The sequence below is a fragment of the Rhynchophorus ferrugineus genome, unplaced genomic scaffold, assembly GCF_030347505.1.
Source record: "Rhynchophorus ferrugineus isolate W39M unplaced genomic scaffold, kcgeb_rfMv2 rfM11, whole genome shotgun sequence".
Taxonomy (NCBI): domain Eukaryota; kingdom Metazoa; phylum Arthropoda; class Insecta; order Coleoptera; family Curculionidae; genus Rhynchophorus; species Rhynchophorus ferrugineus.
This window is the reverse complement of record NW_027472590.1, coordinates 13,876,225-13,890,376: the sequence shown is the minus strand read 5'-3', so window position 1 is coordinate 13,890,376 and position 14,152 is coordinate 13,876,225. Positions and strand designations below refer to the sequence as shown.

Genomic DNA, 14,152 nt, shown 5'->3' with positions numbered 1-14,152 from the left:
AAAAAAAATAGAACCCACTCAATCAGATACATCAGATTTTCTACAGGATTAAAAGAGTGCTTGCGGATAGTTTTTTCCCTGTTTATATAAAATGATTCACTATTTATATTCATATGAAAGAAATGCTTGCTACCAGTACAGCCAACACAAAGTTAACTGATTAAGATTTGGAAACAATTGCCGTACTAAGTACTATATCAAACATTCTTATCAGAGGAATTTTTAGGTCATTCATTGAGGATTTACCTATCTATAGTAAACAATTGCCTAAGAACCTTGGGAACGATAAATAGTGAAGGATATTGGTTCCTTTAGTAACCGAAACCCACAGAAGATTATATAAAAAAAAACGGTAGAAAACAAATAATATACGAAAAGACATTTACATTGGTAATGATAGATAGATTATTATATTAATTCAATAATGACGTGGATTAAGCCTGACGAATCAGTTATCGAAGTACACAATATATTTGCTGTTCTGTTTTTTTAGTTTAAATAGAAATAAATAAATTTGTTAAAAAAAATTAACAAATTTATTCCAACGCCTATTAAAATTACACAATTTATCACACATTAATAGCATCTTTCCATATGTAAAAATAAGTTGATTGTTCTATCTTTCTTCATAAATGTTATTTTCTATTCTAACCAGAATCTCTGGAAAATTTCAAATCTATTGACATTCTTACTTTCCCAATAATACCAACTAAATACAAAAATAAATAAAATATGTTAGTTAGACTATAAGGTCAAAAGTTCATATACAACTAATTCGAAAATTCTTGACATTTATCTGCGCACAAGATAATAAACAATTAATTATATAATATCGTCTGTATTGTCTGTCCAATATTTTTTTGTTTCAAGTTCCAGATCCTATGTGTACGAATAAAGCACACAAAAATAAATCATAATTAGTAACCCAAATAAAAAATATGTTTACTATAGAAGACGTAATTTGAAAACAGAAATAATGTAAATAAAATTATTAACGTGTTTTTACATTTTGGCAATTTCATAACCAAGGGCCCCAGAAATAATTATGATTTTTCGGAAAACTCTTATTAGCCAAATAAAACAAAAAGTCTGCTTTATTGGCGCCGTACGTGTGGCATGATACAGAGTTCATGTTATTTTAGCCCAAGATAACAATCTTTTGTCACCTAATAAAGCAATTTGTATTGTCAACGATGTATATCAGACTGTTAAATACAATCATAACATTTAAGTCTATTCGTAAAGTAAGTAAACATTTGCTTTACCTCTTAGTTATGTACAAAATGTATAAAATGTTGATGTTAATAATTTAATGCTCTGCGATAGAAACACCGAAATCTCCACAGTTCGACGAGTTATTCAATAACAAAGCGTTAAAATATGTATAACAAGAGTGAAGTTCAAAAGTGTTTAGTGGAACATGAAAAATACCCCAGTCACATTCTTGTTTTTAAAAGGGAAGACTCCATTGAACCCGTCCTGAGTGTCGTCGATATATTACTGTCTATTTTCGTGGTCACTCCTCTTGTGGTTGCCACATGGAAAGGTCTTTGGGGACTCATGGATCTTTACGGAGCTTATTTTCCACCTGTGGCAATTTTTATTGTAGGTTAGTATTTATTTGGTAACACGGATGTTTAAATTACAATATATCCTTAATTCACCGTTCTTATTGGTACATTAATTTAAAATATCTGACTGTAAGTTAACTTTATGTCTTTCTTTTTAAATTATTTACTGAATATACTCTTTAACCACTAACTATTTTAAAATGCTGCTGTGTACTGACAATATACATTGATGTGTTTAGAGATTCAAAAAAATTGTTAAATATAAACACTTTATTATAAACACTACACTATAAGGTACCTGATAGCAGACGCGTTATTCCACGTTGGTGTTCAATTTGGTGTAATAGTTTTGAATTGGGTTCAGTCGAGGAGATATTTTGAATTTGTTTAAATGAATGTTGTCAAAAGATCTTGCTAACATCTTCTAATTTCTTGTGATCCAAGCGTAATTGCCCCATTAGCGTGAACATTTGAAGTAAGTTGTTCATACTCTACACCACATAACTTGGTCGATTACAGAGTCTTGTTGTTACTTACTTTTCTTTTCGCTTATTTGGCTGTGATAATACTGTAAATGCTTCCCACCCAATGACAATTATTAGTTTTGTAATATATTTGTAATATTCAGTAGGTGATATATCGGGAAAAGTACCAAACATCCAGTAACGATAACAATTGATGTATTTAAAATTATAGTAAAAAATTACATCAACAAACAGCACAGCGATTTTACTAAAAATATTCTCCACAGAATAAAATACTTTGAATGGCTATCTGAAAAACTATCTGGAAGGGCCCAGAGAGACATTATTCCTAAAACACTTAAAAACGACTCGGTATAAATCCGTTTTTCTAGAAACGAATGGGACCATACCCCGTAAATAAACCATATGGCATCCGCCAATATACCATGTGAAATGTGTTGGATAAAAACACATCGAGTGTATATCTGTGGCTAACACAATATCCAAACCCTGTTGAGCTTGTGTGTTCTGGGAAATGGTGTTTGAGAAACGAATAGGGGAGCGCATGTTTTGACATGAGCAATATCTTTATGGAAATTAAGTCTTGCTAGGCAGCGAAATAACGTATTGATAGAGATATTATAAGCGTTTCAAGATTTATTCGGCTTTCGCAGATACGATAGTTTTATTCTAGAAATATTTTTTCCTCAATTTCGAAGTGGAACAATTAACCTAGTTCTCAGGCTGGTAATTGTTCTGTTCTTGAGATAAGTTGCTTGTTCTACACACTTGACCACAGTTAATTAAAATAGTTTATTATATAGTCTATTATATAAAGAAAAACAAAATTTTGTTATATTATTGTATATATTTTTATCAGATAAGCAAGAAATAACAACCTAACAAAGGTTTTTGTAATTTTGTAACTTTAGTTTTTTAATAATATTGATTACTAGTAATAATCTAGCACAATTTTGCATAAAAATGATCTATCAACTAAAACATCTTATAATTTATGTTAATACAAAATTCAATTTCAGTCAGTTCTGTCTGAAGTTTAATCTGATCAACTGATTTCTCATCAGACCCGCAACTTGGACACATATAAGTTGTTACAATTACCTAAACGTAGTAACTGAATACAATTCTGTATGATTTTTTTGTTTTGTTTTCGATACTTTTTCGGACCGTTTTTCAGCCAACGTAACAATGCTTCTAGTAGTAGTTTCTCTTTCAGTATTGCGTTCAGATCCTACAACGATATAAAATGTTTAGTTTGTAAACAGAAATAAATCTCAGATGGGGTAAGTTTTCAGACGATACCCTTTCATCAGAACAGCTTACCCGGCCTACCTTAAACTTATTAACCCAGTGTTTTTGAGGAATGTTACCATATATTAAATAAGCTCAATATATGGTTTGTTGCCGCTAAGGCGACCTACATAGATTTTTAGCATAGCTTAGTTATATTTCTTTAACACTTTCGATTTTTTTTTAAATACTTACGATTTGGCATATCCACATGCGTGATGCCTTGAGTTATAGCAGAAACAATTCAACTGCAAAGAAAAATGAAACGAAATTATAAAGAAATTATAAACGAAAAAATTGAACTAGGATTTACCAAGGTAAATAAGCTAACTTTAACTAGAGTAGATTCGTCGATAGTGACTGTAACCGAAATAATAATTATAATAAGAATGCTACGACTTCACAGGGAAGTGAATGAGTATATTAACTAACTATAAATAACCGTAACTAACTATGAAATCTTCTAGAATATTGAATAACATTAAATAAAAATACCGTCAGTATAAACATCAGTATAAAACGGCAAGAAAATTAATAAGCGCAGGTAAAAACCCTGAAGAGTATCGATCGAAATCAAGTGCCCTATATTCACTAACAAAATTGTATCGATAGCAAACCTAATGAAACATTTTATTATGATAGTTATGTAAAATATTTATTTTACATAGTTCACAGTAACTACAATAGAAAAAATACTTAAATTATATAGATTTTATAATGAATGTCTCTTAATCTTAAATTTTTGACAGCTACGTGGAACGAAAAGATGCATCCAATATTATAGCAAATATATTATACCTTGTAATATTTGGATAAATAAAATGCAAAAATTGTTATTTTGAAGTTTATATAAACAATGCCCTAATAACTTCATCAAGTACTTCAAAAGCCAATGTTTAGACATGCTTTAACATATTAAGTTTGTCTATAAATTCTTAAACTAGATTTCTGCTTAGTTATATTATTACTTAAAAGGTTATAGGTGATACCGAAATGCTAAAACAGCAGCATCATTAAACCATACCTCTTCTAAAACAAATTTGTGTTACCATAACCTTCTCTAATAAGTGATATATATGGATGACTGATTATTCATCTAGTAATTCTATAGAAAAAGAAGGACAAAGACATATAACTCCAATAGAGTTTATTGGTCACTCAGCGCCTCTTTTCCGACATTGGATCCTGAAATGGAACTTCCAAGTACCCTTATATAAAAAAATTGCATAAAACTAATATATATTAAACCAATATATAATTATATAAAAACCAATATAAAGGGATCATATTTTAAAAAAGCGTTTTCTGTAGACAACTAAATAATAAGATAATTTGCATATTTGCACAGTAACTATAATTATAACCACATGTGTCACCCACGAGTTAACTATAAGGTCATAAAATATTTATCTTAATTAAAATATAATAAAACAGATCGGCAGATAACCGTATTTCGCAACGCATGTATATAAAATATGCCATAAAATAGAATTAAGCAGGTTAATATATTTGCACATATAAAAGATGGAAGGTTATGAGGAAGCCCTAAAAGATTCTAATATGAAAAACAGTTCTAACAAGATAAAAGGGTAATATAAGGTTCTTAACTGCCACGATTTATTAACTGTTAACAAATTAATTTGACAGTTTTAAAATTATCCTATAATTTTAATGTTAGAAAGCGATTTAAACTAATAACGTTTCCTTTCAAACTAAAATAATGTTAATATAAAATATTTATTAATTTTTTTCTGAATGTACTAATTTAATATTATTAATACATTTAGTAAACAAAACTATACAATATTTATACATGTACTTTATCTGTTTTTAGAATATTTGCGAAACTATTTATATAATTTACCTTAAAATAATCCATTGAGGGTTGTCTGTTTTGCAAACTGTAATATTTTTTTTGCAATTTTTAAGGTTTCATAGAACTGTAGTTATATTATTTTCTTAGGCACCTGTTATACACTATTAGTACTATAATATGGATAATTGAAATTAAATTTTAGAAATAGTAGTATTACAAGTATTTACTCTCTATATATTTCACCGTCATTGCACTCATCTATCATGATGTGCTATGTTAATTGATTCCCTCTAAATAAATAATTCAGCATAGCCACTAATATCACGCCTTTTTATAAAAAACGAAGTTTCATATTAGTGAAGTGCTATTATATTTAGATTAAACTATTATATTACTAAACTATCGATGTCACCTTGTCGGTTATTGAATAGCCATTGCAGAAACCATAGCTAGAGATATAACTCGAGGTTTTCTTTAATCTATGGACGGACACCTTAGTTTGGCCAATACATTTAAATTTTTTTGGTAAAAATTTCTACACCTAGAATTGTCAAATACTATTATCTTATAACATTGTTGTTCAAACCACTTCACGTCACTTCTGCCATTGCGCCAATTTTGTATAAGAAGATTGCGAATTTATTTTGAGTGATGTTCTCGTAAATCGACATCTACATCTACATGATGAAAAAGTCTTATACTTTCTTAGTCAGCCGCAGTTAGTATTTTTCCAAATGTCTTAACGTTACTTGAGAACCGTGTCAGAAAAAAACATTCTTCCAAACTATATCTACAAAATGTTTTATGAAAAGACGAGACGTAATCGAATCTTATATTTGTTCTAACAAACCAGTGTGAAAGGAAAATAACTGGTGAAGTGAATTGAATTATCTGGGCTAGGATAAAACATTGAATACAGCCAGCTTTCTTTTACTTTGTTTCATGGAGTTAAAAAGTTGTAATACAATGGAATTGAGCGAAATATAATTGTGATTAACGATTATTGAAATGTGTTGTTTATACCCAACAGTGGGAGGGGCAGCAAATATGGAGGGGCAGAATCTGCTGTTTAAGTCTTTCCATGGACGTTGCTACTACAACTTGTCGTTCACGTTTGCTATTTTTATTACAACCACTGTATTAGTTTCACTAAAAAGGCTTTTATTCAGAGTAAACGGTACTATATATATTCCATCATATCTTAAAATTATAAATAGAAAAAACTTAACATCTACACTCCAGTTTGGATGTATTAACAAATATTCATCAATTGACCATGTGTATAGAATAAAAGATGTAATTGGAAAATCCTATGAAGGCACGTTCAACGATATTCTTAGATGTATCACCAGCCAATGATATTATATGCCATGACGGCCGTATTAATAAGCAACAGAGAATATGTTACCGAAGCAAATCACTAAATCATTAAAACCTTACATTACAGCTAGAAGGTTTAGCGTCAAACAGGATCAAGCCTACTCTACCATAAAAGAAGCTAAACCATCTGTCTCACAAGGAAGTATTTTGAGATCAATTCTTTACCTACTCTACACATGTGGTATACCAGAAATGGAAAATATCACAATGGCTGCATTTGCTGATAGTACTGCGATTATTCCTGTCGGAGACAATAGTGATGAAGTCACACGAAAATTACAACTGACAAATGGCATTATAAATAATTGGATCCAAACTTAACAAAAGTAAATCTGTGCATGTGTAGTTTACGTGTGACTGCAGAAGCACCAATTACAATAAAAAATAACATAATTCCATATTGCAACAACGCTATGTATTTGGGAATGCCAAGCTTCACTAGTAGTATTGAAACCCATAAACATATGGAATTCAAAGATCCAAGTAATATAATAACTCTTGGATAACATCAGAACATGATACGGACTCAAAAGGAACTAGCCATTTGATCATGTGTAGTGATCATGTGTAGAAATAAAACAGTGATAATAGATAAAGATTATTGGAGTCTTAGAGAGGGCCGATAGGTCTCTCCTAGATATATAGATTTTAAGTTATTATATACGATATATTAAATTATGAACAAAAAAAATGTACATTTTTACTAGAATTTTTTTTGGTAAAAATATTTTATATAACAAATTCTCCTAGATAGTTTAAATTTTTTAAAATGTTTTAAACAATCCAATAATGAAACTTGTATTAGCTAGCTTTATCATACTGAACAATAATTATATTAATTTATTGGTATATTTCAGGAATAACAATCCATGTGGTGTTAGCTTTATGCCAAGACACCTTACACGAAATTGTGATCGAATCCGAGAAACATTGGACGTTAAAATTGGTGTCTCATTTTCTGCGACGATTTTACACTTACATATTTTTGGTAATAACGATTTTCCATTGGAGAGGTAATTTAACACCGATAACGATAACTTACTTTTTCAATTATAAACCAATTTGGATATTACAGGAGGCTGGATGCTTCTGGATTATTATACTAATGTTGTATACGGTCCCAATGGGGAAGCTAAAAACGAAAACTCGCACTGGATCTTGCTTGCGGCTGGCATTTGTTTCGTTATTTTAGCGTTCATGAAAGGGTGGAGGAACGCTACGGCGCCACCGTACAGTATATGTCTGGATAAAGGGAATTATGTGTTCAAGTTTCCCACGATGTTTAAATGCAATGTAATATTGTGAGTAAGGTAAATGAAACTTTCTACAATTTCATCATATTGCAGATGAATAAAAATATTACGCTCTATCTGCTCGACTGTATATTTTCCGTTACCATAGTAGGGAATTTGGTGATTTTCTCATGGCGAGGGCTGTGGGTATTATTTGATGTTACGTTGTTACCAAATGATTTTGTATATTCTTCATGGGCAAGTCTGGTAAATTGTTACTTTTATCATTTTACGACGCTTACCAATTTTTAAGGCTACTTTTTAGGTACTAGGGATTCTTTCTGTAGGGATGGTTTACAGAATACAAGCTCGCATGAAGAACCTTTGTGCTATTTTACAGGGATTCTCAAAATTAGTACTTGCTGATTGTTATATACTGTTATCAATAATCAGTACTGTCTTTTATTGGAGAGGAATATGGAATCTCTTACAAATATATTTAATTCCCGGTAAGTTTGGTCATAATATATTAACTTGAGGTATATTTTCATTTATTATAACCTTCGGAAAGTCCTGTTTAATCTCTTGTCACTTTTGTTTTTCTTTATATAGTAGGCGGCTATTTTACTATGCATATTTTATATCCAATTAATAGGCTTGACTGTAATAATAATAGTAATAGATGTAAAAGGAGGAAATTTAAAAATTCTATATGTTAAGTTAAAGACCCATCACAAACTCTAAGAAACAATGACGTCACTTAAAGTTTCCTAACGCTTCAATTTCCTTTGGATTATTTATGTAATATTTTACTGTCAAAAAATCAGAACAAAAATTAGATGGAAATGAGAAAATCAAGATTTCAGAATAAGAACAAATTAATAAGTGCAGGTAATAAGTTCTAAAGTTTACCAGTATAATAGCACTATCTCTAGTTGGCAAGTATGAGTATAGTAATACTGAAATCAAGCGTCCCATATCTGCCAAAAAACAAAATTGTATCTAAGGTAAACCTTTTGAAAAATTTGATGATGATAATTTTAAGATACAGCTGTTAAATTTATATAGTTAATAGTAACTAGGACCCCAAAAAGTTTCAAATATATAAATTTTATGTTGGATATATGATTTTCTTAAACCTTTATACAGTCCAGTGGAACGAAAAAGTGTATACGGTAGTATACCAAATTACATAATAATATTTGAATAAATAAGATACGCAAATTATTATTTTCAAATATATTCTATTAAAAGCCTTACAAACTTATAAGGGCATATGCAACTACAATATTTCATCAATTACTTTACAAGATATGTATGTAGACATGCCTTAATATATGAAATTCTCTTACGGATTCTTAAACTAGATCTTGACATAATTTATGACTTCGGTGAAAATATTGTCTAGATGTAAGTATCGTTCGATATATTTGAAACTTCTCTGTGCATGTCATAATACACACCGCCAGGCTGTAAACAGCTCATAAATCAAAATCACATTGTTCAATCAAATATACATCAAGTAACGATAACCTGGTTAAGTATGTTTGATATTAGCTTTTTGTAATCTATCTATGATGGGAGTTGATTGACACTTGTTTTAGGGTTGTATTTAATTAATATTTTTCTTTGTGTTTTGAGAATATATGGTCGTTCAATAGTGTTTTCAGCACAACAGTGTTGTGTTTGTTTCAACAAAACCTTTTTATTCATTGCTAATTCAGTATTATTTTCTTGTAGGAATATTCTAATCTCTTTCTTGTAGGAAGATATGCAGATTTCATCACACTTGTAAAACTAATATAATAACATTATTTTAAATAAAAATTTGTAACTATTATACAAGTTTTTTGGAGATTTTCCAGATGTATAATTATATTAGGAAACCTCACACCTCACACCTCACAATAATGCATAAATATGACTTGTAACCATACAAACCTTACGAAAAAAACAACTACGTCAAGCAGATATTTGAAGTGTTTTAGCGAATGTTTAAAATTACACTAGTTCAAGCATATTTTCTTTTAAATTAATTTATGCAGTAATAAGTCTTATTTCGTGTAAAGTAAATATGTAGATTAGTCATAAAGTAGTTTCTCATATATAGGCATCACGTTTATTATTACCTTGTCCATCTTCAACGGCTTAAAGATTCAGTATGAACACTAGTTGGCTATCAATTACTAAAAATGATACATTATCTGCAGGTAGCATCTGTAGCTCCTGTTATACATTCTAATATAACTTTTGATTGTGGTTTAAATATATTTCAATAGAGCTCGTCAAAATTTTGTAGCACTAGTAATTTGATTATTAAATATTTATATTAAGCTACAATATGCTACTATTTTCTGGTATCTTTATGGTGTCAATTTCATGTCACAAAAAATTATTTTTATTTCAAATCACGATCTAATTGTAACATCGAAGCGTTATAATATCTGCTCGATCATGTTGAGGTGCCTCTATAATTTAATCTGAATGCATCTTAGTACACGAATCATTTTTTGTTAATAGAAAAGCTTCAAATAATAGAATACATATTTTATATATTACTCCATCTCTACAAATGCCGTTAAATTAATTAGTTTCATGCCGTTACGATTTTTGTTATTCTTCCTTAAATATACCAAACTAGAATACTTGTAAAATATCTTAGATTAAACCAAGTTTGAACCAAGCTAAAGGAAATGAAATCTGAGAAGCTATTCAGGAAGTTATACATGGATATTAAATGCTATCAACTCAACAAATATTAATTTTCCATTTCATTCTCGACTTTTTTCAGTTAGTTGTAAAATGTGCATTGATAAAGGTTCCATTGAGATATTTTTGTGATGGCATGATCTTATTTACACTTTAAATATTCCTTATATATTTATAATAATATATGTAAAAAGCACTTATAATTTTCTTTAGGACATGTTTTCTTTTATCTATATTAACTAACAATATAGTGCAATATAGTTGATAGTATTTAATAGCAATTCCTACACTAATTACACTACCATTTCTACTACTAAAGTGCTACCATTTAAAATTTTTATTTTTCTAATTTTATTTTGTCTATTTCGTAGGATACATTGTTTCTTAATTAATATCAATGTCTTCTTCGAAGGTTTTTTGAGTTTGATATATCTATTTGCCCAAAGATGGATTGATGAAAAAGTCACAAAGAACCAATATTGCCCGAGAATATCATAATAATTCATGTTCCTTGTGACATTTAAATTCGATGCAAAGATTTCATAATGAATAGAAGCACGTTTCTACGTCTTGCTAATTCTTGATCACAGTAATATACAATAGATATATTATATATAACATACGTTATATTCAATCAATAAGATGATTACTGAATGCTGAGACCATATAATCACGATAACCACACTCTACAGTTTCACATTATTTATTCAGAAATCCCGAGAAGTTTATATATCGTATTAAAGAAAATATTTGAATAATTCGCTAAATAAGATTAAACATGCGTAATTTTCAGATTATTTCGCTTTATAACTGATAAAAGAACGGATAATCTAAATTAACCGAAACCCAAACACCATAGGTGAAGTCGGTTTGAGTATTAAAATTAACTGAGCATCCTACAAGTTCAATATTTAATTCAATATTTGAGTATTTAACTTTACGTCTCGGATTTCGGTTGTGGAAATATAAAATATATCACGGTTTTCTGTTAAGCCAAAATGTAAATGAATAAAACGCAGATTGGTTAAATACAAGCGTTCATATAAAGTGATTATATACAGATATATTGCCCACTAAAACGTTTTACTTGATTAAATATTGTAGTTTTAACTAGACTGTACAATTTTGTAAGACGATGTAGCAAATATATTTTCATTAGTTTGTTTTATCCATTGGGAGTTCATAGTATCATATTTTGAAATCTATTGTTTATTTAAAATAAATTATATTAATGTTTTATTATAAATAATCTTTTGTGAATCTATTTACAGTGTGCAATTTATGATATTGTGTTGTGATGATGCGTGTTGTGTATAGACGTTGTGGTACGGAAAATAAACTAAGGACTAAATTCCATAGCTATCGTTGAGACAGAATGTCTAGTTCTCATATTGAGGCTGCAGGACTTCGAACACTTTTTCTGCGAAAAATAACATTTCGTACATCTCCCCTACCTCTGAACTTGATAAAGGTGTATTCTAGTCTAGAAATGTGATATTTCAAGCTTAATCCTTTAAGGATATGCTCTTAAGAGAATTTTTCAAGAAATATAAATTATTTTCGGAGATATAGCTGTCTTAGTGACGTATAATGAAAATACGAAAATAACACAAACACAGAACAAACAAACTTATTAACATATGACAGACAAGTATACTTTTCTCAGAGAGGCCGATAGGTTTCCATAAAAACTACAGCTTTTTTCTCCTCCTTATACCTGAATTATACATTTTCAATATTTTTATTCTCTGAAACTTTGGGTACTTAGTTTCTTCTTCAGAAACCATAATTTTGTCACTTTGCCTTCAAGAGTTTGTCACATTCTTATCCAAAATATTTCCTCAAGCTTTGGTTTTTATTTACGAAGTAGTTCTGCTGCTATATTCAGGTTCCTTTTTGGATTTTTTTTTCGCATTGGTATAAATATTTTCGATGAAATTATAAGCGCACACTAAGGAAATGTATTAACTGCCGAGTGCTTGATGCAGGAAAAAACGTTTTCTTTTTTCTCATCAAAATCAATGGTTATGATTCAGTTACTGAAGAAGGAAAGTCGTTAACAAAGAGAAAGTTGATTGAGTTCCGAGCCAGAGACAGTAGAGAGAGACGTCCAGAATGTTTATAAAAAATAGTCAGATCTTGACTATACATTTTGAGACTGAAAAGAATACACTGAAAGAAATTTTGTAATTTGACATTGGAAAGACGAAAGATGATGTATCGTTTTCTTCATCTATTTCATGTTCTGGTGATAGCATTCTCACCCATCACGCACATTACCTAAGTTTCGACCACGAAAGTGGTATAAGAAGAGAAATTTAAGACTCATAAGATAACCAAGAGTTTTCAACTTCATATTAACTAGGATAAGTTTTCAGTTAGCGTCTGGCGTCATATATTCATTTATTTAAAGACCTTCTGGAAGCATTACTCTTGCAGATTTATAACACGGCAAGTACCCAGAATGAAGTTTTCAATTATGCACAAATTCTTTAAAACTTCGATACAATATAAGAATTTGACCTCTCAAGTTACGAAATAAGTAATTTACGAATATCAGTCACAGAAAAATTATCTTCTTTCAGTTATCGCCAACTTTAAGCAAAGCTTTTAACAAATTGTTTTGTTAAGGTAAGCAGTAAGGCAATAGAGGAAGAGATTTTTTGTTATAATTTTCTAGCTCATCAAATAAATTCACACAGGAATAATTTATAATTATTAAAAAAGTCTTTTTCATCTTTAGCCAGTGTATTTTTATTTCACGGCATATGATATCATAAACTCTATCTCTATCTCCAAGTATACCAATAATATAATAATACTTTCATTATGTTCTTTTAGATAATCCATTCTGGAGTTGTATAATATCACACTGCGTTGGATTGGTAGCTCTATTAGTACTCGGTTGCTCAAATTCGCTCTTGGTCAGAGGAGTTTACAAAGATGGCAAAGAACCCAATGGAGATTGCGTTGTATTTCCGTGTGAATTTCTGCGAATTATTTACGAACAGGAAAGTCCGAGCAAGGAAATGTTAATCCAAAATGGGAATATCCCTAATGATAAGGAAGGAATGAGTTAGTGATTTTATAATGGAACGAATATAAACAGGAGGATGTATTTTTCCTGTTAGAGATTCCCACCATTAGTTTTAACATATTTGTGATTCATTAATTTTAATAAATTCGTTTTTATGAATATGCTATAGTTATTTAAATATAAATATTGCGAGGTATGAAAAATGTTCCACGGGAAATTATTTTTTATCAAATGAAGAGGTAACCAGTGTTATACCTTGTAGACCTCGTAGAAAATTACGACATTGATGGGGCTGATAGGTTTGTGGCTTACTGGAATAATTGTAATAAATAAGTTAGCTCATTTTTACAGTTATAAACTAGGTTTTTTATTTCAACTTCCGGAAACATTTAATTAAATTTTGTGATCTTATTGAGTAACTAACCACCTAGTATCTTTATTAATTATTCTAAATATATTAAATATTTTTTATACTATTAAAAATCGTTTTAAAGCGCATTAGTGCAGTATAATATGCTTTTAAATATTACTTAAGTTTAATGTCATAAATTTCGCAGACCTTTGGCCTATCATCTCGAGCGACAGCAATTAATGTCGATAGATATCAGTCGCCAAAACCCAACGCTTTAATG

At 29.7% G+C, this 14,152-nt stretch overlaps 1 protein-coding gene across 1 annotated transcript; it reads left to right on the top strand.

Annotated features, from left to right (window-relative positions):
• Positions 1-1,269: 1,269 nt before the first annotated feature.
• Positions 1,270-13,679, top strand: LOC143205353 (uncharacterized). Its single transcript, XM_076418606.1, has 6 exons — positions 1,270-1,609; positions 7,400-7,555; positions 7,618-7,835; positions 7,889-8,041; positions 8,100-8,283; positions 13,325-13,679. Exons 1-6 carry the CDS (start codon positions 1,381-1,383, stop codon positions 13,561-13,563), a joined length of 1,179 nt encoding a protein of 392 aa, XP_076274721.1. The 5' UTR covers positions 1,270-1,380; the 3' UTR covers positions 13,564-13,679.
• The last annotated feature ends 473 nt before the right edge of the window (positions 13,680-14,152 follow it).

Excerpts from the sequence above, each read along its gene's own strand:
- LOC143205353 (XM_076418606.1), top strand. The coding sequence starts at position 1,381 with ATGTATAACAAGAGTGAAGTTCAAAAGTGTTTAGTGGAACATGAAAAA. Across the intron at positions 1,610-7,399 it reads TGTGGCAATTTTTATTGTAG|GAATAACAATCCATGTGGTG; the intron begins GTTAGTATTTAT and ends GGTATATTTCAG. Across the intron at positions 8,042-8,099 it reads ATTCTTCATGGGCAAGTCTG|GTACTAGGGATTCTTTCTGT; the intron begins GTAAATTGTTAC and ends GCTACTTTTTAG.